A 27556-nucleotide genomic window follows, 5' to 3' on the forward strand; every position below is an offset into this window, starting at 1 on the left:
GGATTTATCGGAGACGAATTCGGTAATGTGCGCGTTTAAAGGTTCCCCCGTTTATTCGTCCTTCAGCGTCTTCTTCGTTCGGGCTTTTCTGTACGCCTGCTGGTAGAAGTCGGAGAACAAGACGAAGAAGATCGTCGAATGAAGCAGAAGAAGCGCTGCTATCAGCTTCGGGTAACCACAGTCGAACACCAAGGCCTGGGCGCTGTGCACGAACACCAGAAAGAACTGCACCTACAAAGGTTATAAGAATCGTATGAGTCACGAGTATTATCCGCAAGGTAAGTCGAACTTTGAAATTGTATCAATTTTTAAACAGGTTTATCCTCGTTCGAGTACTCGGACTATACGAATCACCGATAGTTTGATGTTGGTTCATCTGTAGGATAATATCGAGGTCGTTGTAATATCATAACGACCCTTCAGACCTGTCATTTGAAGGGTTTCCTTAGAAATGTAAATGAGGGTGTACGTGTGGTTAGTGGAGTGCAGTGAGTGTTAACGTACAGAAAGCGGACATGACAGGAAAATCGATAGCGGAACAAGCTGGCTTAAAATCTAATAGATATAATATAACGTTTAAGCAACCGTTCTGGTGAACTCTGTTCACCGCCTACAGTGGATGTAAGAGGTGTTCGTAAATTTTTAAACTATGTTTTAAAATAGCCCAACTTTCTAAAATGTGCTACTCAGAGGGTTAACGAAACTTAATAGTAGAACCACTTCAACCGATTGCCCGGTCACAGTTTTTCTTAACGAATGTTTGATATCAAATACCGAGAGAGTGAGAGCGAGAGATTTATGGTCACAAAGATGGCGCGTTGAAACGTTCTGCGTTTCCATCGTAATTAAACGAACATAGTTTGGTAACCACGCGCGGTCACGTGGCCATCTAGCTGCATTAGAGGTGCAAAGTGTTGCAACCCGAAATCGTGTCACGAAGATACACACACGGCGCACGGTACACGGGACCGACGAATTAACGGACTATGGATTATACGCGATCGCTGTAATGACGCAAGGATAATGCAGAACGCTTTGAATACTTTGTGACCGGTTAGATCCCGCTGGCGAATCTGGCGCAACCCTATCTTTCGATCGATTAAACCCCGGAAAGTGAAATTTCTATTGCGCAGACGAGAGACGTGTAATTTCATCGCGTTCGAAATAAATTGGCCACTGACAGAACAAAGCAGCCAAAAGGCCTAATGCCCGCCCTGAGTAAAAGGCGTCCACACGTGTGTAATTCGACTATTCGACCATGTCCAGTTCGTTGTCTTTATTAGTTTCATGCAACGACTACTTTACTGGTTTCGCCGTGTGTTGAAAACAAAAACAACGATTAATCCGAAAACCACTGTTTCGAAAGTTTCGAATCATTTTGAAACTCTGTTTTCATTACTGACAATAATTTCTAGCCGCCTGTCCGATATGTACGATTTCTCTTCGAATGTTTTTACTTTTCAAATTGGCTTCATGTGACCACTTTTTTCTCCATTAATCAGTGTATAGTAAGTTTGTAGTGACAGTGTTACGGAAATTTGAACGATTTCCTGTAGGACAGAATTGATTATTCTTTCTTGTTCTTGTGTCTGGCGTGGTTTTCACGTTTATGTGGTTGTTATGCTGTTCGCCTGAAATGACAGGAACTTTGGTAAAATTGACTGGTATGTACTCGTAAATCTGTACCACCGTGAAACCAAGATTCTATAATATATGCACGTTTCGACATATCCTCGGCGAAGATACATGTGCCATTGCTTCTTCGTGCAACTGCAATTACCAATATTCTTCTCATCTAAACTCGCTTGAAGCTTTCTATATTCTTATTCACTTATGTATTTAACTATATATCCGTCCATTCTATCGCATTAAATCACATCTATGACCAAACGATTCCGTAGATAAGAAGTTAATATTATCCGAACACGCTAAAAGTTCATCAACAAGTCATTCAAGTATCACTTAAATTTACCCTTTTTAATCGCTGTTGAAAAATTGTTCAAACGACCCTCGAAAAGGTTTCGCAAAACTCGGCCTTTACGTTCACATTCTTAGAGCCGAAATACTTTGCCTGAAAAGAACATTTCGCTTTCAACCACTTCGCCCATAGCCTAATCAAGCACTCGCGGAGTTGTTCGTTTGCGTTCGAAAGGTAATGTCGCGCAGTATGTTCCACGGACGGTTGCGGAACATCTTCTTGCAGGAGACACGGAGGACATTTCGTGATGAATGCAACACAGGGAGAAGCGAATACTATCTCCACGAAAGGACGGTGCACCGACGGGATTCAAGCGGCTTCAAGATGTCTTCAGGAATCGGGATATCCCGGTGTATGTTGCAAGCGTATAGCGATTGAATGTTTTGAAATTTATGGAAATTCTTGAAACTCATAAATAACTCCAGTCTTTCGAAGTTACAGTAACGCTCGGATATTTGTCCCAATTCTTCTTTGGCTATTTACTACGATTGGTATCCCTTTTATACCATCTTTGGTATCTTTCCAGTGAGCTTCTAAAATTTAGCCCAGAGAACTTTTTTGACATCACATAGAATATATATTTTTAATATAGTATAGAGATTGTTGAACTGTAGTACCGATTTTTATAGGACCATATCCAAGATTAATTATAGTCTTTCAGCGTTGTCTTTGACATCTATGTTGACTGTCTATGCCCGTGTGATATTCTGGACATAAACTTACAGGTATTACTCATACCAGAGCACCGTTATTCTAAATGGAAAATATCAAAGATTTTCAAGCACATTTCAGTTTCAAGACATCGTCGATACAGTTCAAAACACTATGTTCTAGGCTTGCTGGAAAATTCTCGAGCGAGAGATCGAAGTGACGACGCAAACAACGTCACCTGTTCTTTGATAGATCCATTGGCGATGGTCTCGCGGGATAAAATGAGGTGGCCTAGCATATAGGTGAGGTTTCATAGGCATGCAGCCGGTTCGTGGTACTTCAGCATCGACGGCGATGGCGATTGCGCTGGTGGTGGCACTAAGCTATACGGCATATCGGAATGCCAAATTATTGCGCCACCGCTAACATAGTCGGCCGTGTCCGGGCAAAGCAAGTCAGCCTGCAATTGCCTAACGTTTTACTTTTAAGAATCCGTGGGAGTAGGTACATGTGGCCTGTTCGCCGACGGATATCTATCCTTCCTACGCGTCCTTGCGTTCGCGTTGACCACGATCCTAGATCCTCGTGGAAAATCGAGTCTTTTTCCTCGGGGTGTCGGCCATCGCGTGGTTTTACGATCGTCTGAACGGGCTTGGCGTTCCTTTGACCGCAATGGGCTCGATGGGAAATAATGAGCACTTAATAGCCTGTCTGTTGTAAGTTCTCGCTTAGTTTGGCCGTGTAGAGGTCCCGATTCCGTTGAAAGTCTTGTTCAAGAGTAATTCGAAGATTTCAAACGGTGGCGTTGCTGTAATAGGCTCGGTCGATCGGTGCTTACACGACTGTTCTTTGAACTCTTGAATTTACGTTGGCATGTTAGTCTCGTGTATTTTTAAAGATCACAGGGCCTTCAAAAATTTCTGCAGTATTTGATTAATTTCTACTGTGTATTACATACGATACAGTATTTACAAAAGTCTCAGACCACCAAATATAGCTACGGGATACGTACTCGGGATTATTCGTACAAAGTACACCCGGCCCTTGATTTACGCGGAGTGTTGCTACACGTGGTTCTTGTTTATGCGGATAAAAACCGTCTAAATGGTGTCTGCCTTTACGAAAAAAAATTCTCAAGAGAAAAGGCAGTACAAGTTATAAAAATATTTATTTAGAAAAAAACTAAATGGAACGAATACTCCGCGTAAATCGAGGGACGGGTGCACTAACAAAGTCAAGTTGACACCGAATATTTTGAAATAACGATACGGTTTAAAATATACTTTCTACGACAAGTGGTCTACAACTTTTGCACAGCGCTCTGTGTATTTAGAAATGTGGATCGGCGCCATTGAAGGCTTATCCAGACTTTCCAGATTATCTATCTTCGTAACAAATTCAATACGATGATGATGTCATCAAAGAGACTCCCTAAATGTGATAAATACTACCTCCTACTTCTACTTGAATAATAAGTGTACGAGCTCTTAAATTTCCATTCTGGACCACTGGGCGACTCCTCAAGGTGTTAATATCGTACAGAAGGAAACCAGCCTCTCTCTATCTAATGTACTAGGTACACCAGTAAGTAATCCACTATTTTTCGTGGTGCTTTCTATTTCCTTTGAAACAATCCAACACCCTATGCTATATTCTCATTATTTGTTATTTCGTCCCATCATTCACCCGAATTCCGACCAAACCGAACATCAGAAATGTATTCCGAACCGACTGTACTTCTAATACATTCGAACAATGGTGGATTACTTATTGGTACATCTAATAAACATTGCGAATCGCCAGGTGAGCAATTTGCACACAATGACGCGCTCTAGCGATCGTTTGTTTTGCTATAGACGATTCCTACGTGATCTATTAAATATCTCGGGCGCCAGTTCTCTTCGTACAATCGATAGGCAGCCGTTGATTGCGGCAATGTCGCGTTCGCCTGGGGCTTATCCGGCCAAAACTTATGCCATGAATCCGTCGAGCGTTCCGCATCGGACGCACTCACGCCGATGCACCCCGCAAGAGTTAGTTGACGGTCGGTTCTGTAGCCGCCGTGTAGTGTCCGTTCACTTTCATCGATGCAGAATATTATCCGGCCCCGGGTCTACACTCCCGGGGCATTGTGCAAGAAGAAGGTATCGCGAATCGCGCTTCGAAAACTATTCGGTGCTCGGTGGCCGCTTATTGCGCGATCTTTCGCCGTGGTCACGTGTACGCACATGTCGGAGCTGCGCCTGTCCAGATCTGGTTTCGATGATTAAAATGTATCCGCGTGGCGGACCACGACATTCTTTTCCCCCACCCTCGCTGTACAGGACCTAAGTAGTCGAGATTTGACGCGGTACCACAAATTTTTCAACTTATACAGATCCTTGCACCTTTATTGCAACATTTTTTTTTCGCATGGTTTTGTATTTCCACACAAGTGTCTAGAATGTTGGCGGATGAAGAAATTGCACGATTTAATAAGATCTACTTTCCTGTAACTTTACTGGCGTTTACTCTTGCTTTAATCCTTTACTGGTCAGGTAGAAATCTTATTATTACAAACCGTGGTATATACGAATCTTATTACGTATCCATACGACAAAAATCATTAGAAGTTTGTACGTATCGTTTTGATAATAGAAGCGCAGACAGTAACTTCTTTTTAAGTCCAGTAAAATTTCATTCGTATGAGTTTTGTTTATTGTAAAGCGAAAAGTGTACAAGTATTGATTCTAGAATCTTGTTTTCACACGTTGCAAGAATGTACGGAGGTGCGTCAACCTTCAGGGGCATCTCTGCCTTGAAACGAAGAGGAGAATTTCGTTCAAGAGTATATTATATATTCTAGGCCTTTATCAAGTTTACGTGGATTTCAAATTCGAATGTATATCTGTTGGTTACTCTTTCTCCAATAATGTGCATCATTTAATTTCGAACAACAGTACATTCCTCTTGAGTGAACATTCACTCAAGGGGAATATTCGGTTTAGATTACGTGCACTAGTTGCACCACGTGCAATAGATTACGACTGGTTGCATGATTCGTTAGTTCCACTATAAATGTTTTGCAAGATGAAAAGATGCGAACTAGGTGTGGTAACAAAGATCGAGAAATATCGAGATCATTGCGCGATGGTCGATTGAACTGTGTCGACGAAAGGTGTTGCTTTTTCTGTTCAGCGAACGGTTCGTTTTTCGTTTATAGGCAATTTCTTGTTCGAACGAGTGGACTGCGGATAAAAGCAGAATCTATACGATTACGTAATTTACTTGGTACTTAAAACAGTTTCAAAAGTTTTACACCGTTCAATGATTCTTGATTCTGCTTTATACAGGGTGGTTCGTTAATGGCGACACGATCGATAGGGAGTAGTAATTGTTCATGAGAAAATAAGTCGAAAATTGATCTATTACGTGATAAATGGAAACGGAAAATAATGAACAACCGACCTCTATTCAATAGCAGGTGTACTTAACAAATTTTCATCACAAATTTGATTTTAAACTTATTTCCTCGAGAAAAATCATCTATTTGTCGATTCTATCATCAATAGCGGATTGCGTTGTAAACATATAAGATGAGAGGAACAATACGTCGGTCTTAAAGGATACAACATAGCTGTAGAAGACAAATATATCATGAGACATACTCCGTATCTCCAGGAATTAATCAACCTACCAGCTGCACGGTGGTTAGATGCTTCTTCCACCACAAATATTTTTGATACTCGGGTCCCATCGCGGACACCATGTAATACATGTACATTATCACGTGTACGGCATTGTTTATAAGATTGCCCAGGGTGCCGTGGCCACCGGCGATGAATTTCACGCAGATCCACGTCTCCAAGGGTGTCAGAGAGTGGTGGTACAGGTGCAAGAAGGTTACTTGGCTGTCCTTCTTACGCAGAATGAAGAATATCTGAAATTTCGTAGGGGACGTCAGTCATGATATTTTCCAAAGAGAAACTATACTTTCGGGTAAAAACGTTTAAGCGCTTCATTATATGCACTAATATACAGGGTGACAATGAAAAGGGGGTGAATACGTTCCTAAATATAAAAATTAATTTTACACCGAGAGGATTGATATCAGAACCTACCCCCCATTGATTAGACATTTTTTCCTTCTCTCGGCGAGTACTGTAAGCCCCTAAAGTCTTAGACCCTTTTCTTTTAATCATCCTGTTTTCACAATAAGAGACACGACAATCTATGTTATTTTATTCGTTATGTTCGATAATCAATAAGAGGACAGTCGCAAGACAATCACGGCGTTGCACAGGAAAAGTAAAAGTGACTGTTGGTCCGCGAAGGACCAGTTTCCCGGTGCAAAACTGTTCCGAAATCACGGGTTTCCGCTTCATTGATCGTTTTCGTACGTCTGGCATGGAAATCAAATGAAACTCGGCATATCGGAACACGAAATTTGAATGGAACAAATGTTACTGCCGATCCTTTCCGTTTTCGTAATTTCGATGCATTTGCAGAGAGGGAGTTGTACCTACCGTGTCAGCGAATTCCGTGAACTTGCTGATGAAGTACCACCAACAGAGGTTCGCCATTCGCAACGCGGACGGGTTGTGGGAATAGTCCACCGGTTGACACTTGTAGCTGTAATCCAAGAGCCAGCCGGACATCAGGTGCTGTGGAGAAGGAGTTTACGGTCAAGGTATATTACTCATTGTCTCGTGTAAAAGCTTTATAGTTTCTATCGTAGGAAATTAATAATTTCAGATCTGAGGTCATCGTTAAGTGTAAGTGATCTATGATCTCTGGATTAGATAGTTGTGTGTATAAGAATTCGTACGGTCCAATAGGTGACGTTGAGTAGGGGCCAATATTTCGATCGATATAATCAGTAGGTACTGCTTTCGAGTTCTCGTAGACATTACTACGTCACGGATATACATATACTCGTACAATATAAATTAATAGTTATATTCTTTTCGTACCATTTCTACCGCGAAAAGAAGGGGAATACTTTTCAACAATGCACAGGAACTAAGTTGCAGACGAACTCAAAGTGAAAGGTTCTGAAACGGCACTTGTCTAAGAAATTGCATCCACCAGAGATCCAGATTCTGGAGTTTTTTTGCAAGATATTTTCTAATGTTTTACTTCTTATTATCTCATCGTGAGAAGATAATCCAAGACGCAACTTTCTAAGATGATGTTCGAGCATGTATATGTATATGTATATGTATACAATGTTGCTCTACGTTCTACCTGGTTTGGTGGCCTGAATGTATCAACGATCCCTCGAGATAGTGGACATGAAAGCTTGATTCTTTCACGAGTTACTGATAATGAAAGATTGAAACCTCTTTACAAAATGTTTCTCTATAGGGTGTTCCCAAAATCGTGATAAGACCGGTCGGGTTCATGCAAAAACTTGCAAAAATAAGTCGAAAAAAATAATAACATTTTTTCATTTAAGGTTTTGTTTTCGAGATAATCGAATTTGAATTTCTGATGGATACGCGCATAATTGAGTTGGCCAGCGCGTCTGGTCATTGCATTCCGTTTCCACTTACTACCATACGAATACACGCATTTCAGATTAATTTCTAAATTCGATTTTCTCCAAAACTAAGCCTCAAACGAAAAAAATGTATTCTTCTGTTTCGACTTATTTCTCCTTATAAAATCACCACACGATCGGTTGTATCACGATTTTGAGGACAACCCCTGTATAAATCAGTTGAAAGGTTAGTAGGTGCGACGCGAGTTTGCAACCGCATTCGTTCTTCTTCAATTCAGTATCCAAACGAGCACACGTCACTCTCTAGACGGTCGAATTGCGAACGAGCGTGTTCGTGGAAAGTCGAAAACAGGATGCTTCGCCTTTAACGAACCGCGAGTGTACAAATCGATTAAGCAACCCGCCTTCGAAAGCCTCGCCGCGAGTTTCGTCCATTCGCGCGATTTTCTTTCTCCCTTTTCTCTTTCCGCAACAACGTTACGGTTTTCTCACCCTCTATCCCAAACGACCTCGATTCGCAATTGTAAACAAACAACTGCTTTGATGTCCCCATCTCGAAATTTCGAATCGGTTTCGTTACGAGCGGCTCGCGTGGCAAACGCCGCGCTTTTAATTCGCTGTAAGGGTGTCGCAATCGCGACATCGTGCTGCTTGCATTTTCTCGGAAGGAATTTATTAAACAATCTTTCTTTTTCACAACGTGCACACGCTGTATGTACCGATCGATTGTTTATCAACTCGGCCAATGACACACCAACCGGTCGACCCTTGTCAAATTATAACGCCAAATATTTGTAATTTCTCACAGGAACATTGTTGTGGAACGGTTCTCCCGCAATACCAATATCTATTATTCTATTAGGTGTATCTAAAAATATATCTAAATTTATTGGGAATTAGGAAATTCCGAGTGCAAAGGGTTAATTGAGTGAAAAGTGTTGTTTCGCAGCGGACGATTAACTCCTCGTTAAGTCGTCGAAAATGGATGCCAACCCGGTAACCTGTAAGACAGTCTAATGTTGTCAACGTTATCAGAGAATGATCATCGCCACTTGTCCAGTCATTAGTCACGGGAATTGCGCGAGCCGGCCGTGTAATTCAGACAAATGCGTTTCACAAATGGTTTCCCTCGAGTCCGGTCGAAAGTGAGCAAAGTCCTCTCGGGAACCCAAATGTATACTGGTTCAAGGTGACTGGTCCAAACAACGGATGATTTAGCGTGTCCTTGGAAACATATGAGAAAAAAATATCGGTCGTTCACCGTGTACCTCGGTCCATCGGTTTCTCATTCCTTCGGCGTGTATGATTGAGGACGTTGCTTTGATTTCTCGATTTAGCACTCGAACTTCGAGATACGAATTCGTTAATTAAGCAGTATATCAAAAGAATCGTGGAATGAACGGTGAAATTAGCGAGTCGATCGTCACCTGAGTTCAACACTCTAGAGACGAAGATTGAGTTTTTGTTTTTGAAGAGTATTTATATTGTTTTGGATAATGCAATTTTCGTTTCTAACAGATTTATCATGGGTCATTAAATACGTATTTAGAAACTTCGAGTAGATGTCCATGTCATAGTCGTGTCTTCTCGGGTTGAAAGTGATCCAGATGGAACACTTTTTAAGTCTTGTAATTATTTTCGAGCCTCCAGCAGACGCTAGAGATGTAACGATTTATCTGTTACGACTCTCTGAGCGGTGTCTGTGAAGCGCGCGGAGTTGTTGAACAACCTGTCGTACTTCGTGGTTTTGTTGGACGCAAACGCGGCGCTACCATTAAGTCTGCGGTATTGCTGGTTGAACTAACGACTATTCGGAACGGATGTGTCCGTTTAATGATTAATTGCTTCGAGAAATTTGTTGATTTCTACTTACTGATATACTCGAACAGTATATGTCCGTGAACTTAAACTTGAACTGCCCCAAATTATACTTGTTTAACCCTTAACTACGGACCATTCGACTAATCCCACAACGACTACTTTGTAATATTTTTAATATGCAATTAAATGATATTTTTCCGTACCGTTTTGGAAATAATGTGCCACTTACTGTCAGTTGAAGGTACTCGAATTTTTAAAGCTTCCAAAATTCTTCGCTTGATTGTGATAGTAAAAGAAAAATTCAAATTCATCTCTGAGACGAGTGGTTTTCAGTTATGTATTAACAACAATTATATGTATCGATATCTGACACATTCCATCAAGTTTAATATATTTATTAGAAGTTAACGGTAATTTAGGTGCACGATTAAATGTGACATATTTTCCTACACAAAGTCCCCTGTATTCATTGTATTATTCACGTTTTCAGTAAAACCCTATAAAAACAAGAAATCGGTAGGTCGTGTAAATTACGACCCCTCGAACAAAGTGCACCTGACTTCAAAGATCACGATCAACGTCACCTTAACGTTTGAATCACACGGTTTAACGGGCTTTCACTATTGCACTTTGGACGCAAGGTTCGAATTAATACTAAAATAAACCGGCGTATTTCAGTTGCGCTGCTTCCTCGCGGGGAACACTTCTCTGCGTCGTTGTCTGACATTTTTGTCTAGCGACCCACTTGCGTTTACGATCCACCGGGGGGATAGAGAGAGGTCTGGGAACCCTGAACTCCCGCCGGTGCATCGATCTTTAACGAACGTAAGACACCTCCTGTCCTCTACGGCTCGCGAGTACATCCTTGCGAGTACCAAACTACGTAATCTAGGTGATTTAGAGAAAGTCCGTGGAATTTCGAAATGTTCCTTGGACCTTGGAACAAGTAAATCGGTTGACGGCTCCCGTCCGTCTTTACGGTCTCCGTAGACACGATTGATCCGTGAAACTTCTCTCGACTGTTTTTGTTGAGAATCTCGTAACTCATCGGAATCGCTATCCCGTTACTTCGAAATGGCGATCTAGATATGTCGTTGTGAGGAGAAAAACTACTTTCTAGCAGAAATAGTTACCTCTCTTCTCGATAGGTAGGATAACAGTTGATTTTTTTCTCATAGACGACAGACGTGCGTTCTTAATGACGAGTATATTTATACACGGTGAGTCATTCAAAGCAAACTTCGTAGATATCTGCGAATTCGGTGGAAATACCGAAAAATATTTTGGATAAAAATTAGTTGGTTTTGAAGGGGAAATAATTTGATGTGAGTAGTTTTTTTTGTAGGTTAAATTGTTTTTCTTTTTATATGTGATTATATATTTTTTAATGCATTAGTCGGCGCAGCTTTCGTCATTCCTTATAAAAAAGTATTAAGCTGTTTATGCCAAAGAGAAATTCCATCTAAAAAAAAAAACAAATTTGAGACGTAATATGCTTTTTACGCGTATGCTACTACTCGCATCAAAATGTTTTTTCCTAGAAACAATTCAACTTCTATCCGAAAACATTTTTAGCATCACCAACGGTTCTGAAGATATTCACTGAGATTGATTTAAACAACTTACCCCTGTATTTGTACTTGAGTATTACACCTGCCTTTTATAACCGCCATTGTTCTCGCGAAACAACCCCCCCCCCGTACGCAGTGTCTCAAGCCTAAATAACCTTGAAATTTCTAGTTTTGCGAAAAGCTTACAGAATACTCCATATATCTAGAAACACGATACTTTTGAATCTTAGACGCTTACCTCGTACATCATTCCCAGCGAGAAGACCACCTGGAACGCGTTGTACGCAACCAAAGCTCCCCTGAGCTTGAAGGGCTTCCTGTTCGCCATCACTCGCGGTCCGAATATCGTCACACCGTACAGGTAGAGAACCACGATGAGAAAGGTCGGGATAGGGGAGTCCATCAGGGGCCAGTCGCTGACACGGGGGTCCGAGATCGTGGTCAGTATTTCCGTGTATTGATCGAGGGCCATACGGACCAGTCCTTGGGCACCCACGCCCATGAACGTCCTGTTCACGTCCGTCATCTCCATCAACGGTTCCGGTTCCCTCTCGACAACCAGCTCTGCCGCCGCAGACGCCATTTCTGCGAACAGAGGTACACACGTTTTGTTTCTTTGTTAAAATCTCAGTGATTTCCTATTTGGGGGCTCGATAATTGACGCCTGCCGACGATTTCGACGACTGGCTTCGATTACATAAACCCGGGTATTTGCGAAATTTTCAAGGACAAGTGATGATCGTCGACGATATACAGGAATATGATGTTCGGTACTGATATTGCCAAGTCACAACAGTATATCTGTAATTTCCAGCCCCTTTGTAATAGATTTCTACCGTTTCGAAGGTGTCCCGTCACCGTTTGCCGTGTTTTCATCGTGATTTTTGAAAAAAATTCTGCACGTACTCCCAACAATTTATTGCTCTCTAGTCAAAGTCACTGTCAAAAGTCTCAACGTAGACAGGTTGATTTTGTTGAATTAAAATGAATTCTTAGCACACACAGAACCTTGCATTATCGTGCATTGAGTCTGGAACAACAGCAATCTCGAACATGCTACTCCATTCTCAATCAGATTCCAGTCAGGCAGACTCTAAGATCTCACAACATTGTCAGTCACTCACATTGTCAGTTATTTAACATCGATTTGCCGATATTTATCTTACGAAGTACGTACGATGCATCCCGTAACGAAAGAAACAAGCTACGCGCATCGAAATGATCGTCCATGATTTACCGTCCAAGCGATCTAGTCGAATTCGAGTCAGGAAGGTGCACTGATCCGTGTTTCTAGGCACGTTCGCGGGATCGCGTGCGGTACAAAGAAACACCGATGTTGATCGACGATCGTGTCGCATGGAAATGGAACGCGGGAGGTCAGGAAGTTCGTCGAAGACGTTATCCTCGAGGGTCGTCGTTGCATCGTCGTCGTTTTCGCTCGTTTATCGAGCTGACAGGATGCGACCTTCTATCATTGTCATTGCGTCTCGAATCGTGACGGTGAATTGCCGTCCACTACATTGACGCTAGCGCCTGATTCATGAATGTTGTTTGACAAAATTACGAGCGTACGACTGACATTATTCAGTTGTTTCACGCAACATGTCGTTTTTGCCCATAATCGTGCGTTTTTACGAAAACCCATGGTTTTTACAAATAGAGCAATTTTCCTTCTGGATTCGTATTTAGGACGAGAAACTCTACAAGTGCACTCGGTGGATATTACAGATCAATCTATATTTGATATTTCTGGACCTTATAGTTTTTGATAGTTCACAGTAATTGGAAGTGAGCCACAACTTGGAAACAGGAGACTTGGTCTCGAGGCAGAGAAAATACTTGTAAATTTGCCGACAACGTTTACCAATCACCTTATAGCCATACAGGGATCTAGCTCAGTCAGCAGAGATCGAGATTCAGCGAATCAATCGCCTCTTCTGCAGAATCACCGATAATTACTGTCGTTCGATTCCCTCTCTCCGAATGCGTCGCGGAGTCCTGATTCTTCGATTGCTCATCTGTCGATAACGATGCGCCATGACTAGTTGTTCTGTGCTGGAGATGTTACGTTTTCGACTCTTTTCAATTCTAGCCATCGAGAAGCGATGCTTTTCACCGAAACGAGGTTTCCGGTTCGAGTGAAACGCTCTATATTCCCGATCGTGCTAGGATTTTAGACGCTTGCATCGATTAGTTTGTTGTACAGCGAGCAACAGAAGTATTCGAATAGCAGGATACGCAACGATTTATTGTTAAGTAAACTCTATCGCTTTCTATTCCGCTTTACCGGATCATCCATCGATCTCCTTCGTCCATTGTATCGATTGTTCGTTTACTGGTTAGCTTCGAAATCTACAACTGGAAACAGGTGTTACGAAAGTAGATCGAGCTCGAGTCTCTTACTAACCAGAGTTCGAAAACCGAGTAGATATATGTATAGATATTCGGAAAGTTTGCTCCGGTTCTAGGTGGCGAAGTGGGTCAGGCTGGTGGAGACAATTAACAACTATTCGCAAACACTTCGTGCGTTGGTCATAGTTATGTCAGTTATACTATGTGACCATAATTCGCTCTTCCAGATCATTATCCAGTTCTTGTTTAGGTTGTAACAGAAACTAACAAATGACCTTTAACTGTGCACTCTATTCGTGTGAAGGTCCGAGGGAAACTGATAACGAGTTATAATTCTTGAGAATAATTTAACCCGTTTGACGGTAGAATTTTCTTTTGGAAATGTGTATCTGTGTGCGTAATTAAAATCAAGCGATGACGAGTATACTCGTCAAACACCATTAGATGGTTAAGAAACAAAAGTGAGCATCAATTTGTGAATAACAATCGTTTCGTGGCGAAAATCTATCCTTCTAAACGATTGCGTGCCAATGCTTTTCCACGCTTTTCTCGTCTCGAACGGCCGTTAACTGGCATCTTATAACCGGTTTACGATGCGTTTCGGTCAGCCGTTAGCACAGACTTTTGTGACAGACGCCGCGTAATGTTATTAATGATATGCGCGCGGCCTGACATTTAAATTGTCAAATACAGTAGTAGCTTCACACGGGTTTTGTAATCGGAGTGTCCCGTCCATTTGAATAATTGTGATAATTCGAGCACAAACGTCCTGCTTTATATATGTCCCACTTTTATGAATATTCGATCGTGAGTATTTCTGGAGATTGAAGTTTTCCTCACAGGACAAGACGCATTATTCCGTTATTATTAAAACTTTCCAGGCGCACCTCTTCCTCGTGAAGAATGCCGTTTGTTTGTTCTATATTAAATGAAATTTAATAGAGTCCTGATTTAATTAAAATGTTCTGTACACAATTCTTCGGATGTTAAGTTTGTATCAAGTAAAATAAATAAAATGGCAGTATTAGGGACACTGGAAGTAATTGGGATCCAGGATTACCCTGTTTAAGTGATCTCGAAGAGTCCCAGACTTTCATTTAGGATGAACATTTGACTGTCGTCTTTCGGCTTTCGCTGTCCGAGAACCGCATAGCAAGCGAATAGATCGAGACTAGGCAAATATTTCCACTCGGTTCTCTTTTTTCTTAGAATTTGTCATCGATATTCAACCATCGAATTAGGTACCATTCGTTCGCCTGCCCAGACAGATTTTTCCGAACGCGCTTTCTTTTCCTCTAACGAAACGTAAGTCATTTGGAATTTCAGAACTCTGGACTTTTTGGTAAATGGCCCAGAAGATGAGAGTTTTATCATCTAGTGTATCTAGATTAATAGAAATAGTTTTCTTTATACATATTTTTTAAACTTACGTCGTATGAATTGAATATTGGCTTTCGCTTAAATTGCATTGTTTTTTTGAACATATAAAACTTATTTTCATTGCAGATTTTTCTGATAATTATATAAATCCTATATTCTATAGTTTAATGAATAAACTCAAATTGTTTGAAATTGCGATATACGATGTTTTTCATTACAGTCACTGATACTTTATGCGTATTTTGCTCGTAACAATTAATAACATTTCTGATTTTCGTCTTAATGTAGTATATAGAATCCATCCTGTGAAAGTGTCCCACATTTTTATTAACACCCTGTATATGCAATAAGTAGAAACGGCATGCAACGAACAGACATGGTACCCAAGTCCTATTCAGTTGCACGCATATACAGCATATTTTCGAATTCGACTATTGTATCCGGCTGTACCACTCGTCCTGCACCATCTTGTAGATCTTCGGTTGCGTTAGATCGTCCATCTTCCTCGACACTGTCGTTTTTTCCGGCTGGGCCGGTTTGTCGAGTGGATTCCAGCGAAATAATGCATCGCGCATGAAAGCGCAATCTGGAATCTTGTTAGACACGCCGAGCAGCTCGTTCGAACTAGACCAGAACCAGCCGCGATCTCAGAGAGCCCCGTCCATCGAACGTGTGCTAAGGCCAGCGCGCGAGCAAATGAGCTTTTGCGTAACAGAATCGCAGGTTTCGAGCCGCGAAAACTGGAGTAACGGTCATACGCAGCTGCTCCGAGAAGGTTGCCCAATGTCGTTGCATCGTCCTTTTCCTCTTTCGCGATTTCCTCGTCCCCGGTTTTACCGCTTCAGGGGTACTCGAATGGAATGCCGTTCCTCGAGTCGACCAAATCCTTGTCGCTCATGTCTGAATTTCTTATGGGCCACACTGCAATGATCATTTGGGGCCAAAAGACATGAAAAGGTCGTCTTGAGGCTGTGAGAAAGACAGTGGTGTCATGGGTACCGGTTGTATGGGGGGGGGGGGGGAAGAGTTGAGTGTTTTCATGCAAGATTGTTCATACGATCGTTGTTGTACTGCTGTCTGAAGAGTTAACCATTAAAGGACGAGCAGGTTTTTTCACGAATTTTTATATTTTCATACCAGAATTTTTATATATTTGTCATAGCTTTTTACTACGAAAATAAATGACCCCTCTGAAGCCTAAAAATAGGCTTCTCGTCTTCTACAGGTTAAGTAATTGGAGACGCAGGATTTGGGTTAGGTGATTCAAATTGAACGGCTGTCGTCAATAGACGATGAGACGAAAATTTTGTGAAACACAGTTGTCGTCGATAAGCAATTTTAAAATGTGCTATGATGCGGGATCGCTTATTGGCGATTGCATTGCTATATGTTATTTATATGCCTACTTACTGTTTTCATTAGTATCACTTATCGACCTATATTTTTGCGTTTGGATGGCTAGTTTCATGAATATATATTCGTAGGTAAAGGGTAAGGTGTTTACAAGGGAAGTCAACCGACGTCATTTCAATCTCACTCTCAATGACCCAGCTATTTTCATAATTTTCAAATTAAAAGCTTGTCAGTCGTTTCAACTAACTACAACGCTATTAGAAACCTCGCAAGGACGATGACACAGATCCATTCGGTCGATCGCCAGCTGCTGTACAGCATGTCAAAGTTTCTTGGACGGCCAACATACTATCAACAATAACCTCTATCATAAAACACACACTATATGCACTCACTATCATATACACTCTATCACAAATAACATACATATTATCTATAGTGTTCATACAACTTTGTTGATTGTTCACTAACATATATCCCCTTTGGAACGAAAAGAACAGAAACGACAACCAGAAATGAAAGATGAAAAAATGAAGAAACCCCAAAAAAGATGACGATGAGATTAACGCACTGGAAAAACAATGAAAATTCGAGCAGGAATTCCCGGATTGCCGATAGTGAACGCAGAGGAGCACGGTATTTGATTTATCTCTGGTGGTCTCGCCGTTGACCGCCAAACGGTACTCGTTACAGAGAAAGTTTCCGATCGGAGCGCGAGAGACCGTGAAACACAAGAGTACGGGGGATCGAAGCGCGGCGGTAACGGCTCTCCCGAGGTGGTGGGTACCTATCGTGGAATAGAAAGACTAACGTGGAAAAGAGAGAAAGGTGGACCTACTCGGTCCTCCTCCCGTCGTACATGCGAAACCACCTGAATGGGAGAAAGAATTCGAACGCGCGTGTACGGCAATAATGATACCACAGAGACCCGTTGATGACGCCGTTGACGAGGATGATGCACGACGTCTCTCAAACTCGCCTCTTCGGAGTTTAGTGGGTAAGTGGGTCAACGGTCCGGTTAAACACGATCTCCTCCGCCCCGAGTCACGGGATATCGGCTGCTGCTGCCGGTGCGGTCTGTGTAGCTGGGACCGTTTTCTTCCGTGGCGGTCCATATTCGCCCCGCGAATCCGGTTTCTCTCCCCGCCAAACCGCCGCTTTTTTTCTTTTTCTCCTTTTTGTTTTTTTACTTTCCGATTACTTCTCGCGGTCGACGGAGAATCGTGGTTCACGGTTAAAGCTTGATTCACAGTAGCGGTCACGGTACGGTCATATCACGTCGTGTCATGTATTGGTGAATTGAATAGATATCGCTCACACGTAATTCAATTAGAGACTTGATTGTTTCTGATCATTGAATGTGAATGTATCTTGGTAAAATCCTAGGTTATGACTGATCGTGATTTGACTGTACTTTTGACCGGTATTGTGAATCAAACTTAACTGTGCACAGTGAGCTCTCCTTCCGCGTAACGATGCGCGTTCCTGTTTAGGCGCATCATCATTGTGTTAGTTCGACAGGGAAAACTGGCCCCGAGAACAGGTCTTTTCATGTGCGTCGTCATTTTAATGGCTTTTCAATTTTATTGCCAGTGCAGGTGTCAGCGTTCGTTATCGTTTCATACATCATTCCAAAATAACATTGTTGTTTCAATATTCTCAAGGCATCGTCAACATTTCATGAGAAAAGAAGCATCGCTCTGTCGTCTTCTTTCCTTTCCAACTACATCTTATCGTTTCTCACGATCCCATGATCTATAATCATTCGTTTCTTTATAAAAAGATCCCAAGTTTCTCGTTCTTCTTGTCCTTTGCGATGGAATATAACAAAATCATCGAAACCTCGTACGCAAAGTGCATTGAAATGGGAATTACAGTGACTGAGCAGATGGATACCGACATCCGCCGCTTTCTACGCGCAGACGTTAGACAGATTGTTGCGAATGACCATCGACGACTGTATTAGCGCGTTTCTTTCGAGGTCTCGTGGCTCGTACATCGCGTTCCGTTCTCCAATTCCATCCCTCTCTCTCTCTTTCTCTTGTTTTTTCGTCGAGTTTAACTTCACTGTTTTGTGGACTGCCCGTGAAATTCAGCCCTGCCGCGCATTTATTAGCGTGTAAACGGTTTTTCGTGAAATTTCTACCGGACTGCCGTCCGAGTTATCGTTGCCTCGGCCAATAAAACGTTCTTTTCGGTCCGATCGCAGCCTAGTTTTTGGTGTCCCGCGGCTTCCTTGTTTCTCACTTTCGGATTTCATCGAAACCGCTCGATCCGGTTTGGTTTCTAGTCAATCTGTGTGAAAAGTGGCGATTCCTTCCGTCTCTCGACGGGAATTCGAAATTTTACACTTTCGACCATCTTTTTACCAAGTTGCTTGTAGCTTCGGGGCGGGAATATCTGATCGCGTCGTAAAATATACACATATTTTCGTTAAAATATATGTATTCGTGGGGACTGCCCGAGATAGGATGTTTATGGAAAACCAGTCACTCTTACGCGTTCGATCATTCCACTTTTACTTACAGAGATATTTGTGCTTAAACGAAAGGACATCTTTCGTTTGTCAGACTCTTATTTTTCGCCTCCTTATTTATGCACAACGGTTCTAAAATATATGTGTTTCCTACTACGAAAAGGTTGTCAGTATTCCATATTTGACTACTTTCCTCTACTTTTACTTTACTATTGATACATGTTCTCATGGACAGGAGTATATGTCGAATTCGAAAAAACCTATTTTCTTTTACTTCACAATGAAATTATTATGATATATTTCACAATGAATTACATTTATTTTGTTGCGTGATTCTCTCTAGAAGCAAACATAGTTGGATTACAAAGTACCTCCAGTTTCCAATCTCGACGATAAATTTGATCCCTCGTATACTTCTCACGATCTTTTTGAATACGTGACACGATACTCTCCATATTTGAACGCGTGCCTTTTCGAAATTTCCGACGAGTCTTTATAGCGCGTTTTAAGTTTCTATCATTTCACAGAAAAGGTAATTCAGCAATTTTCGAACATCGGGACAGAGAACAAATTCGACGGTTTCATTTCTTCGTTGATTAGGTAATATCTTCGAATAGCAAATGCCCGGGAGGACACGTGATTCTTTTCTCCTGTAAATCAGAAACGAGCCCACCGGAAGGAATTTAACGGGACCAAGTCGAAGGCGAACCGAAAGTCTGCCGGACGATCCCTGTTGATGCGCAAACGGTACCGGTTGTCTTCTTCTCACTTTCATCTCGCACGGTTTTCGATTCGACGGAGAACGGTAATGGCTTCGCAGTGTCCTCGATTATCTTGGAAGGTCTAGGTGAGCTGGCGCGCGAGCACGTTTTCTAGGCTCTCCGTGTCGCATCGTGTAAAACGCATTCTTTTACGAATACCATGTAAGAAAGCATACCACGCACCTTCAAGAAAGTCGTGTCGGCCACCTCTTTTTAGATCGTTCATTATCGAGATTCACAGCTGATCGTTCGTTCGACCGGTTGTTCCACGAATTCATTGTCGATTTCGAGTTGGCGTATAATATCTTTTAGAAATTTTCTTCCTCGACCCGTTTCTTTGTCGTTCCTTGCTTTGTTCCCGGAACCGGATGAAATATTCATGTTGTTCACGGAACCTACGAATTTTCAGACAAATTCGGATTTGGAAGTTTTGTTGATTAAGAATTTGAAGAGAATAAAAGCAAATGGAACTCATGGCATATTTTTGTAGGGTAAATTTTCCAGAGAAATTCCATGGTAATAATTGCAAAAGTAAGAAATAATTTTTCAACTATGATAATTTAAAATCGTTGTGCTTAGCCAGATAGAATGTTACGGACGAAATAATGTGTCGGTGGTGCAAATTCACGTGCGTGAGGGTTAACCGAAGAAAGTGGAACGGAGAAATAAATCCAATGAACGAGACAATATTATAAATTCACTTGATTGGTTCGAAGTTCTGTTTAGATGTTTCACGCGCCTTTTTCTTGTTTGCTGTACGAATCTTGCTCAATGAACACGTAATCTGATATTTGAAAGAGAACGTTCGTCGAGAGGATGGATCCTCTTTGAACTTCCCCGAGAGGAACACCTTTGAACGTCTGTCGTTTCGAGGACGTGTTTCTCCACGCTTCGTCCGACGTAATATCATTTGCTCTTATTACTAAGTATGCTGAAGAAGGATAATTGAAGGACGAGTACGGTTGCGCCATTGCGTGAATCTCCTTAGCCTTGTTCGTTTGTTTACACGGCGGAAAGGTTGGTTGCGGAATGTCGCCAAGTACGTTATGTAATTCCTGTTTCATCGTTTATTTACAATAATTTCGTTTGAACGCGACTTTTTTTTAATACTGATTACTTGATACTTCGCTTCAGGCACGTTACAGGATATCGCAGTTTTTTGCGATGTGTTCAGAGTATTCACGGAACATTTTGAAAATCATTCTAGAAATACGGAAAACTCTTGCATGATCCGTTTTTCTTCTGTACATTGTACAGGTTAGGTGTACCAATAAGTAAGTCACTATTTTTTTTAACTATGAATCGGTATATTTTAAATGATAAAAATCTTTCTGACTTTTCACTGACTAAGAACAGTGTAGAATGTTATAAAATTATTATGACTTAAATAGTAAGAAATTCGTCGGTACTAGAGAATCGAATATTGATTTGATTAATAAATAGTGGGTTATTTATTGGTACACCTAGTAATCAACGAACGTAATCGTTGAAAAAGTCGCGAGGCCAAGGGATTTATTAAATTCACATCGCAATGAGATTGAAGGATGACTATGCAATAATTGCATCTCGTTTATAAGAAGACAATTACGAAGTTGTATAGATGGATAACACACATCAGAAAATTGGCGCTATTTTCCCACCTGTCCAGCAATGAAACTCTATGCGAATTCTGCGCAACAGTTTCCATATTCCGATTTTTTTGCGATATCTCGGATATTACTGACGGTCGAAAAAGCGCCTGCTTTAACGAGGCCACATTTCATCCTCCGGAAGAAACTATCTATTCCGAAGAAATACTTTTCTACGAATTCTCTTCGTGGATCCCCTATTGTCTTGGGATCCTATCGTCCACTCCTGAGAGAGATAATTATCGGAAGCGTTGTAAAGACATTTTCCCCGTGCATAATTTCAGCTTCTTGCGAGGGCATTTAATTGGACGACCGACACAGGAAATTTCCGAGTCGTTACAATATGCCGTCAGCGATCCTGAATATTCACGAGGCAACAACGTGTTGGGGTTTCGGTGAAACATTGCCTAGCTTTTTATTCGGTGTGAAAGCACGCTTCTCGGCTGAGGTCGTTTGTATCTGTTTCGTGTTCTTTGAAGTTTCTTCTCCTCGAGCGTTCACCTCCCGTCAGGTGATACGACACGAAATTCTGTTCGTCGAGTGGCCAGATTCCGTGACAACGCTGCAAGTTCCGGGAGATGTATTCGATTGTATTAATTTACGTACTAATGCTTCTTCCACGGATGAGGAAGTAGCAAGTTTTCGTTTTGCTTGGAGGAATGTCACTTTTTTTTAAGTTAAACAATTGGATTCACTATTTCCAAATTTTTAGGACGGAAGCTTTCCTAAATTATTAATTTTTTAAATACAGGGTCTGATTGAAAGGTTCATGGACTTTATGTATAAATCACCTATTATTAATTTTAACAGTAATTATATACGATCACCTTCAAAGTAATTTCCTTTTGTCCTTACAATACCTTTGAAATCTTTTTCTCCAGTTTTTGAAAGCACCGTGGTAAGCAACCTCCTCCTGTGATTTCTTAATCTGAGTGAAGACGATGAAAATTTCTTAAAATAAACCGTAACTGGGGACAAAACACGGGTCTATGATTACGATGCGAAGACGAAGTAGCGATCGTGCTAGTGGATGTAGAAAGGTGAGCCACATCCGAAGAAAGCATGCATCTGTCGCTCAAATGTGAAATCCATTGGCTCGATTGCTACTTTGTCTTCACATCGTAACCATAGACCCATATCGTTATACGTTTCTACTTATTATTAATTTAAAGAAAATTTTATCTTCCCTTACCTTAAAGGGTACTAAAAAAATTCGCAGCGGGAGGTATCTTATTACGTCATTTTCGAGAACTAAAAAAATTATTTCAAATGTGTATAAAGACAGAAGGATATTACCTTTTCATAGTGATCCTATGAAACTATTGGTAAGATTAATAATAAACGATTTTTACGTAAAGTCCCCGAACTTGTTGATCAGATCTTGTATCTTCTCATTGTTCCATGTTGACCTACAATCATCTACTGTCTCAGTGTTCGAATCTCCGCTAACGGATCAGAAAGTCAGCTTTAGTCTAACAATTGAAATTCGTGTCTAACCTGTCGGTGTCGCGAGCAATGTTCTTCCATGGACAGTCACGATCGAGCGAGACACGCGAGCCTGGAAATGGTCCAGCGACCTTGCCCCGAAACGACGTGTTTCGTCCACGAGGTTGCGTAACGGAACGAGTTGCACGTGCCCGGACACACTTCCCGGGGGTTATAGAATCAGGTGGTTGACCATAAAGGGCAACGACGGGAACGATTTCTGGGACGTGTAACAGTTCTGTGTGAAGCTGTCGAAAAATTCGTTCGGACATTTTGGGAGGATCTCTCTTGATTTATATTGTCACGACACCGTCCCGGATAATTAATTGTGAGGTGGCAGGAATTTCGATCGCTGTGGACCTACCATTAAAAATGTTGGTTGTTACAAACCTACATGCACATATCCTTTCATTTTATAATTAGAAAAATTAGTTATTTGTGGTGAAAATATTGGTGAATGTATTGCATTACTTAAGGGGAGTTGTTATATCATTTTCGATAGTGATATTTACGTTAGTCTAAAAAATATTGAGGTCATCCGCAACGAGCGTCTTAATAATCACAAAATGTTTATTTTGTTGTGTTTCGATGTTTGTGTTTACATGTTTTTAGATAAAATAATAGATTTATTATCCGATAATCTTGAAAGAACATTTGGGACCACCTCATAATTTATTGAAAAATCATTGTTGTTGAAGAGCACTGTGCAAGATTATTATATGTTCAACAAAGAAATCTTCACTTCTTTCAACTCTCGTAGTGATTATTAATTTTGACCCAGTGGTACATGTAACATTGCCAAATACGACGACTACACAATCTACTCGAAAAAAAAGTGAAATACCTCCATGTTGTTGAGGTTAATTAGACGATTTTAACACGAAAACAGTGGAACGTTGCTCGTTAAAGGAATCCGTGAACGTTTGTTTTTCGCAAGCGCGACAGAAATCTGATGCCCGATTTCGCCGTACGGTACGGATTGCAATTAAACTTTAGCAAATTCTGATAAATCAAATGTTGTTTGTACCTTCATTCCAATGCCGCAATCGCTCGTAGTTGCCATTCTCGAATTGCTCTCCTAAATAAATGTAGCTGTTCGTTAACAGTCGTTGCAATCTGTTTCATGGTGCAGTTAGGTGCGCACGATGATCGAAAAAAGTCTACATTTTCGCTGGTTATCATACGTTTTCCTCCGGTCGGTGAGCATAGATAGTCGCGGGTCGAGAACCCAGCGGACCAAGAACGTCGATGAAAGGGAGAAACCAGGTGTAATTTGCATAACGTTTGATACAGCGAAATTTTGTTCTCATTTCGCGGCAATCCACGAAAAACGAGCTGTTATTTATTAACGATGAATCGGAGAAGAAGATTGCGAGTTTCTTATCTTTGTGGACCACAGATGAAAATAAAGTCACATAAGTTCAAAGCAGTATCGATGAAGTTAAGTAGCTATTTCGAATACTACGATCTTAATCCACGTTTAACGGCTCTTGGCTGAGGAAACGAACTTTTACGAAACCGTTCGCACGTAAAACGGACTAGTTAACGCTTCCGATCGGGAGAAGAAACATCTAAACGCTTCGGGTAAATTGATCATTCAACGAGGAAAAAGTACAAATTTCTCGCGTACCTTTCGCGAAAAAAGCTGCCGTGCTCTACAATCGTTAAGGCGTTTCATCTTCCTGGTCACATTCCGATACACGTGCCACTCGTTGCTCGAAAGCGAATTTCTCCTTAATGCAAATGCTTTAGGAAACGTGGTGGATCCTCGATAGGCCAGTATATCACCGGCGGCGATGATAACGCGCTGTGTGTTCGGATAAGATCCGACAAGTTTTTCGTAGGTTAATCGATTCTAATATAGGTCACGCGTTGCTTCGTGTAGCATTCTCTTTCGAACCGGGCGAATACACCTGACACACTTTTTTAACCTGGGTGCTTTTCAATCGGCAACTGGCGGAAAAAGGTCTAACTACTAAGATAATAAAAACAACCGTCTCATCTTATATATTCTCTGACTTCTCTAGACGAGGAAAATTCATTTTAAGCGTTAAATCTACACCATTGCATTTGCGTGTATACTTTATACGTGATAAATTCCCGGACGAAAAATTCCTTATTTCAACTTGTCAAAAATTCTTATTGTCACCCTCGATACGCGAATTTCTTGTAACTGCCTTCAATCGTAGTTATTCATTATTTTTCGTGATATTCTTTCTCGACGTTGTTACCGTTTCAGATTGAAGCTTTCAAACAATTATCATTTTATTGTTTTGTGGTGAAGCTGGCAATTTTTCAAGCGTCAGTGCAATAAACCTCTCCATTGTCATCATTATTCCGCGAGATTTCATCATCGTACAAGAATGTCGATGTACAAATTCTCTTTCTGTAACTGTTATGTAATATGTGACGATAAATTAACGAAAGATGAAGCTGTTCCATTGCGCTTAAAATTTAAAGCCGCGAAAGATCGCCGTTTTATGCACGTGAACGTAACACGACAAATCGGTTGACCGCAGGCCGCGAGTCAATTCGTTTCCATAATAAATCTCGTTCGTCAGAATTATGTCATTCAACCGTAGAAATTAACCTTCGTAGGGGACTATCACGTCGTCCTAATACAAATCCGAGGAGGCTCGTTGACTTCCCCAAGCTCTCTGACGCAACCATGTCACCGCGACGACGACGCTCGAGCCGATCCTTGTTCTCAGTTTATATCTCTGTGGCATTTTTTCGCGCCGTTTCTGCCCCGCAACGTGCATATTGTCGCGCGATTTATGGACCTGTTTATGTCCTTCCACCTACCAACTGCGTAACACACGGTATTTCATATTTTCATTCCTTTTTGTTTCTCGGGCGTCGATGCACGTCAGTCAGCGCGAAATAAATCTCGTTTCTCGTTTATTGTACTTTTCATTTTCTCGACGCGCAAGTTTAACGCGCACTGATAACCGTCCAGACGCCGTCCCCGAGAAATGTTCGATGCTTGCATCGAAGTAGCCACTTCGCGTCAAAGAAAAGCGAAACACTTTCGTTGGGATTAGTTCTGGTCACCGAAGATGTATTATACCTCAATCGCGTACAGGATTACCAAAATGTTTCCATCGTTCGAAGGTCACTGGAATCACAACTGGCTAGTTTGTTCGAGCTCGTTCCGACCACGTTTAGATACGAGCTACAATGTCTGGGTAAAAGGCAAACAGGTCGATTAAAAATCTTCGTCGTCTTCGTGATGTTTACTTATGCGAGCGGATCATATGTTTCGAAATTTGCGACCTGATGCACCGTAGTTCGCGGTTCTGATCGGTGGAATCTGATAAGGAAACTGCACTTTTGTGTTGCATAATTTAGGACGCGGTGAAATTTCAACGAGAACACCTAGTCGAGAAATCGGTCACACAGGTGAGACCCGGAATTCTGTATGGATACGTCTTTGGGTGGCTCGTGTTGTTATAAGATCCAGGTAACTTGTAAACGTTGCCACAGGAACGATTAGAAACTCGTCTCGACAAACAACAGGTATCGTTGCGAGGCATTACACCCACGCGTTCCACGCCGTGACTGCGTTGTCTGATCAATTAGCAGTGTATTCTACTCGCCACGGCAGAAGGCCTCGTCGCGAGTAGAATACGCGCCCGAGTGGTCAGACAAGAATCGAACGAGGAGACTGCGCTGGATAAGTTTATTTCTTTGCTTCGCTAACGCTCGAAAGTGCGAGGCCCGGTATTATGGAAAGCGTAACGCGTCGATATAGAAATTATCTCGTACGCGAAATAAAAATTAATTACTGTATTAACAATTTTCTATCCGTTTAGTCTTTTTTGCCAGCACTTCTGTACACCCTAAACAAAGGTTTATTACTGTACTTCTGACAATACACGATGAAATTTTAAGAGTTCTATTTTTACTTTAAATGAACAACGCAAGTCTGTCCTTTTTAAGGTTTAATTGGACACCTCATGATTTGTTATCTTTTTTTGGTTTCATACTAAACAGCGTAGGAGCACGAGTGGAGATACAAGTTAGCATTAATCGGTCGTTTAAGTTCAATTAATGTTACCCGAGATTCGATTGTTTGTTGCATTGGTACTTTAAACGCATCAACTACTTCTTCCAACTCGTTTCTTGATTGCTTTCGGAACGGCACACTATCGAATTCCTTCCCCACTTTACACGTCTCTCTTTCTCCGACACCATTTTTCTGCTCTCAATAATGCTCTTCCATTTCACGGCGTGCAGTACGGAAAACAAAACCGTTCGAAATAAAACCAGTGTCGGTATAGGGTTCCCGTAGACATGTTCGAAGTCGCGACATAGCAGCGGAGAAGTTATCAAGGTTCACGAAACTTGTCACCGAACACGACTAACAATTACCGATCAACAATCACCAGACTTATTGGAACGGGGACTCACCTCCTTTTTAACGACGAAAACGGTGTCGCGTTCGAAAGTAAACTTCCTGCCACTTCACTTCACCGGACGCCTCGGCCCGTATCAACCTCCTCGCTATCACAGGAACCTCTCTGACGTCAAAGAAACTCGGTCGCAATTGCACCGAAGGGCCGCCTCGTTCGAGACTCGAGGAGGGGTTGAAGGACGTCCTTGGTTGTTTCAGGTG

General features: G+C 41.5%; 2 protein-coding genes across 2 annotated transcripts in view; one reads left to right on the forward strand and one right to left on the reverse strand.

Moving 5' to 3' along the window:
* LOC107186855 (elongation of very long chain fatty acids protein AAEL008004-like) lies at positions 1–27374 on the reverse strand. The gene is made up of 5 exons (XM_015574803.1): positions 27352–27374; positions 11742–12088; positions 7135–7272; positions 6306–6548; positions 1–231 (listed from the first exon to the last, which is right to left on the reverse strand). Exons 2-5 carry the CDS (start codon positions 12084–12086, stop codon positions 52–54), a joined length of 906 nt encoding a protein of 301 aa, XP_015430289.1. The 5' UTR covers positions 12087–12088; positions 27352–27374; the 3' UTR covers positions 1–51.
* The window catches only part of LOC107186856 (elongation of very long chain fatty acids protein AAEL008004-like), a 55576-nt gene continuing 28235 nt past the window's right edge, over positions 216–27556 (forward strand). The window contains exon 1 of the mRNA XM_015574805.1: positions 216–278. Within this exon, the coding sequence (XP_015430291.1) occupies positions 254–278 (25 nt within the window). The 5' untranslated portion in view covers positions 216–253. The remainder of the gene's footprint in view (positions 279–27556) is intronic.

Source organism: Dufourea novaeangliae, unplaced genomic scaffold (assembly GCF_001272555.1).
Source record: "Dufourea novaeangliae isolate 0120121106 unplaced genomic scaffold, ASM127255v1 scaffold81, whole genome shotgun sequence".
Classification (NCBI taxonomy): domain Eukaryota; kingdom Metazoa; phylum Arthropoda; class Insecta; order Hymenoptera; family Halictidae; genus Dufourea; species Dufourea novaeangliae.

Excerpts from the sequence above, each read along its gene's own strand:
- LOC107186855 (XM_015574803.1), bottom strand. The coding sequence starts at position 12,086 with ATGGCGTCTGCGGCGGCAGAGCTGGTTGTCGAGAGGGAACCGGAACCG. Across the intron at positions 7,273-11,741 it reads CGCTGGGAATGATGTACGAG|CACCTGATGTCCGGCTGGCT; the intron begins GTAAGCGTCTAA and ends CCTTCTCCACAG. Across the intron at positions 6,549-7,134 it reads TCACGGAATTCGCTGACACG|ATATTCTTCATTCTGCGTAA; the intron begins GTAGGTACAACT and ends ACGAAATTTCAG.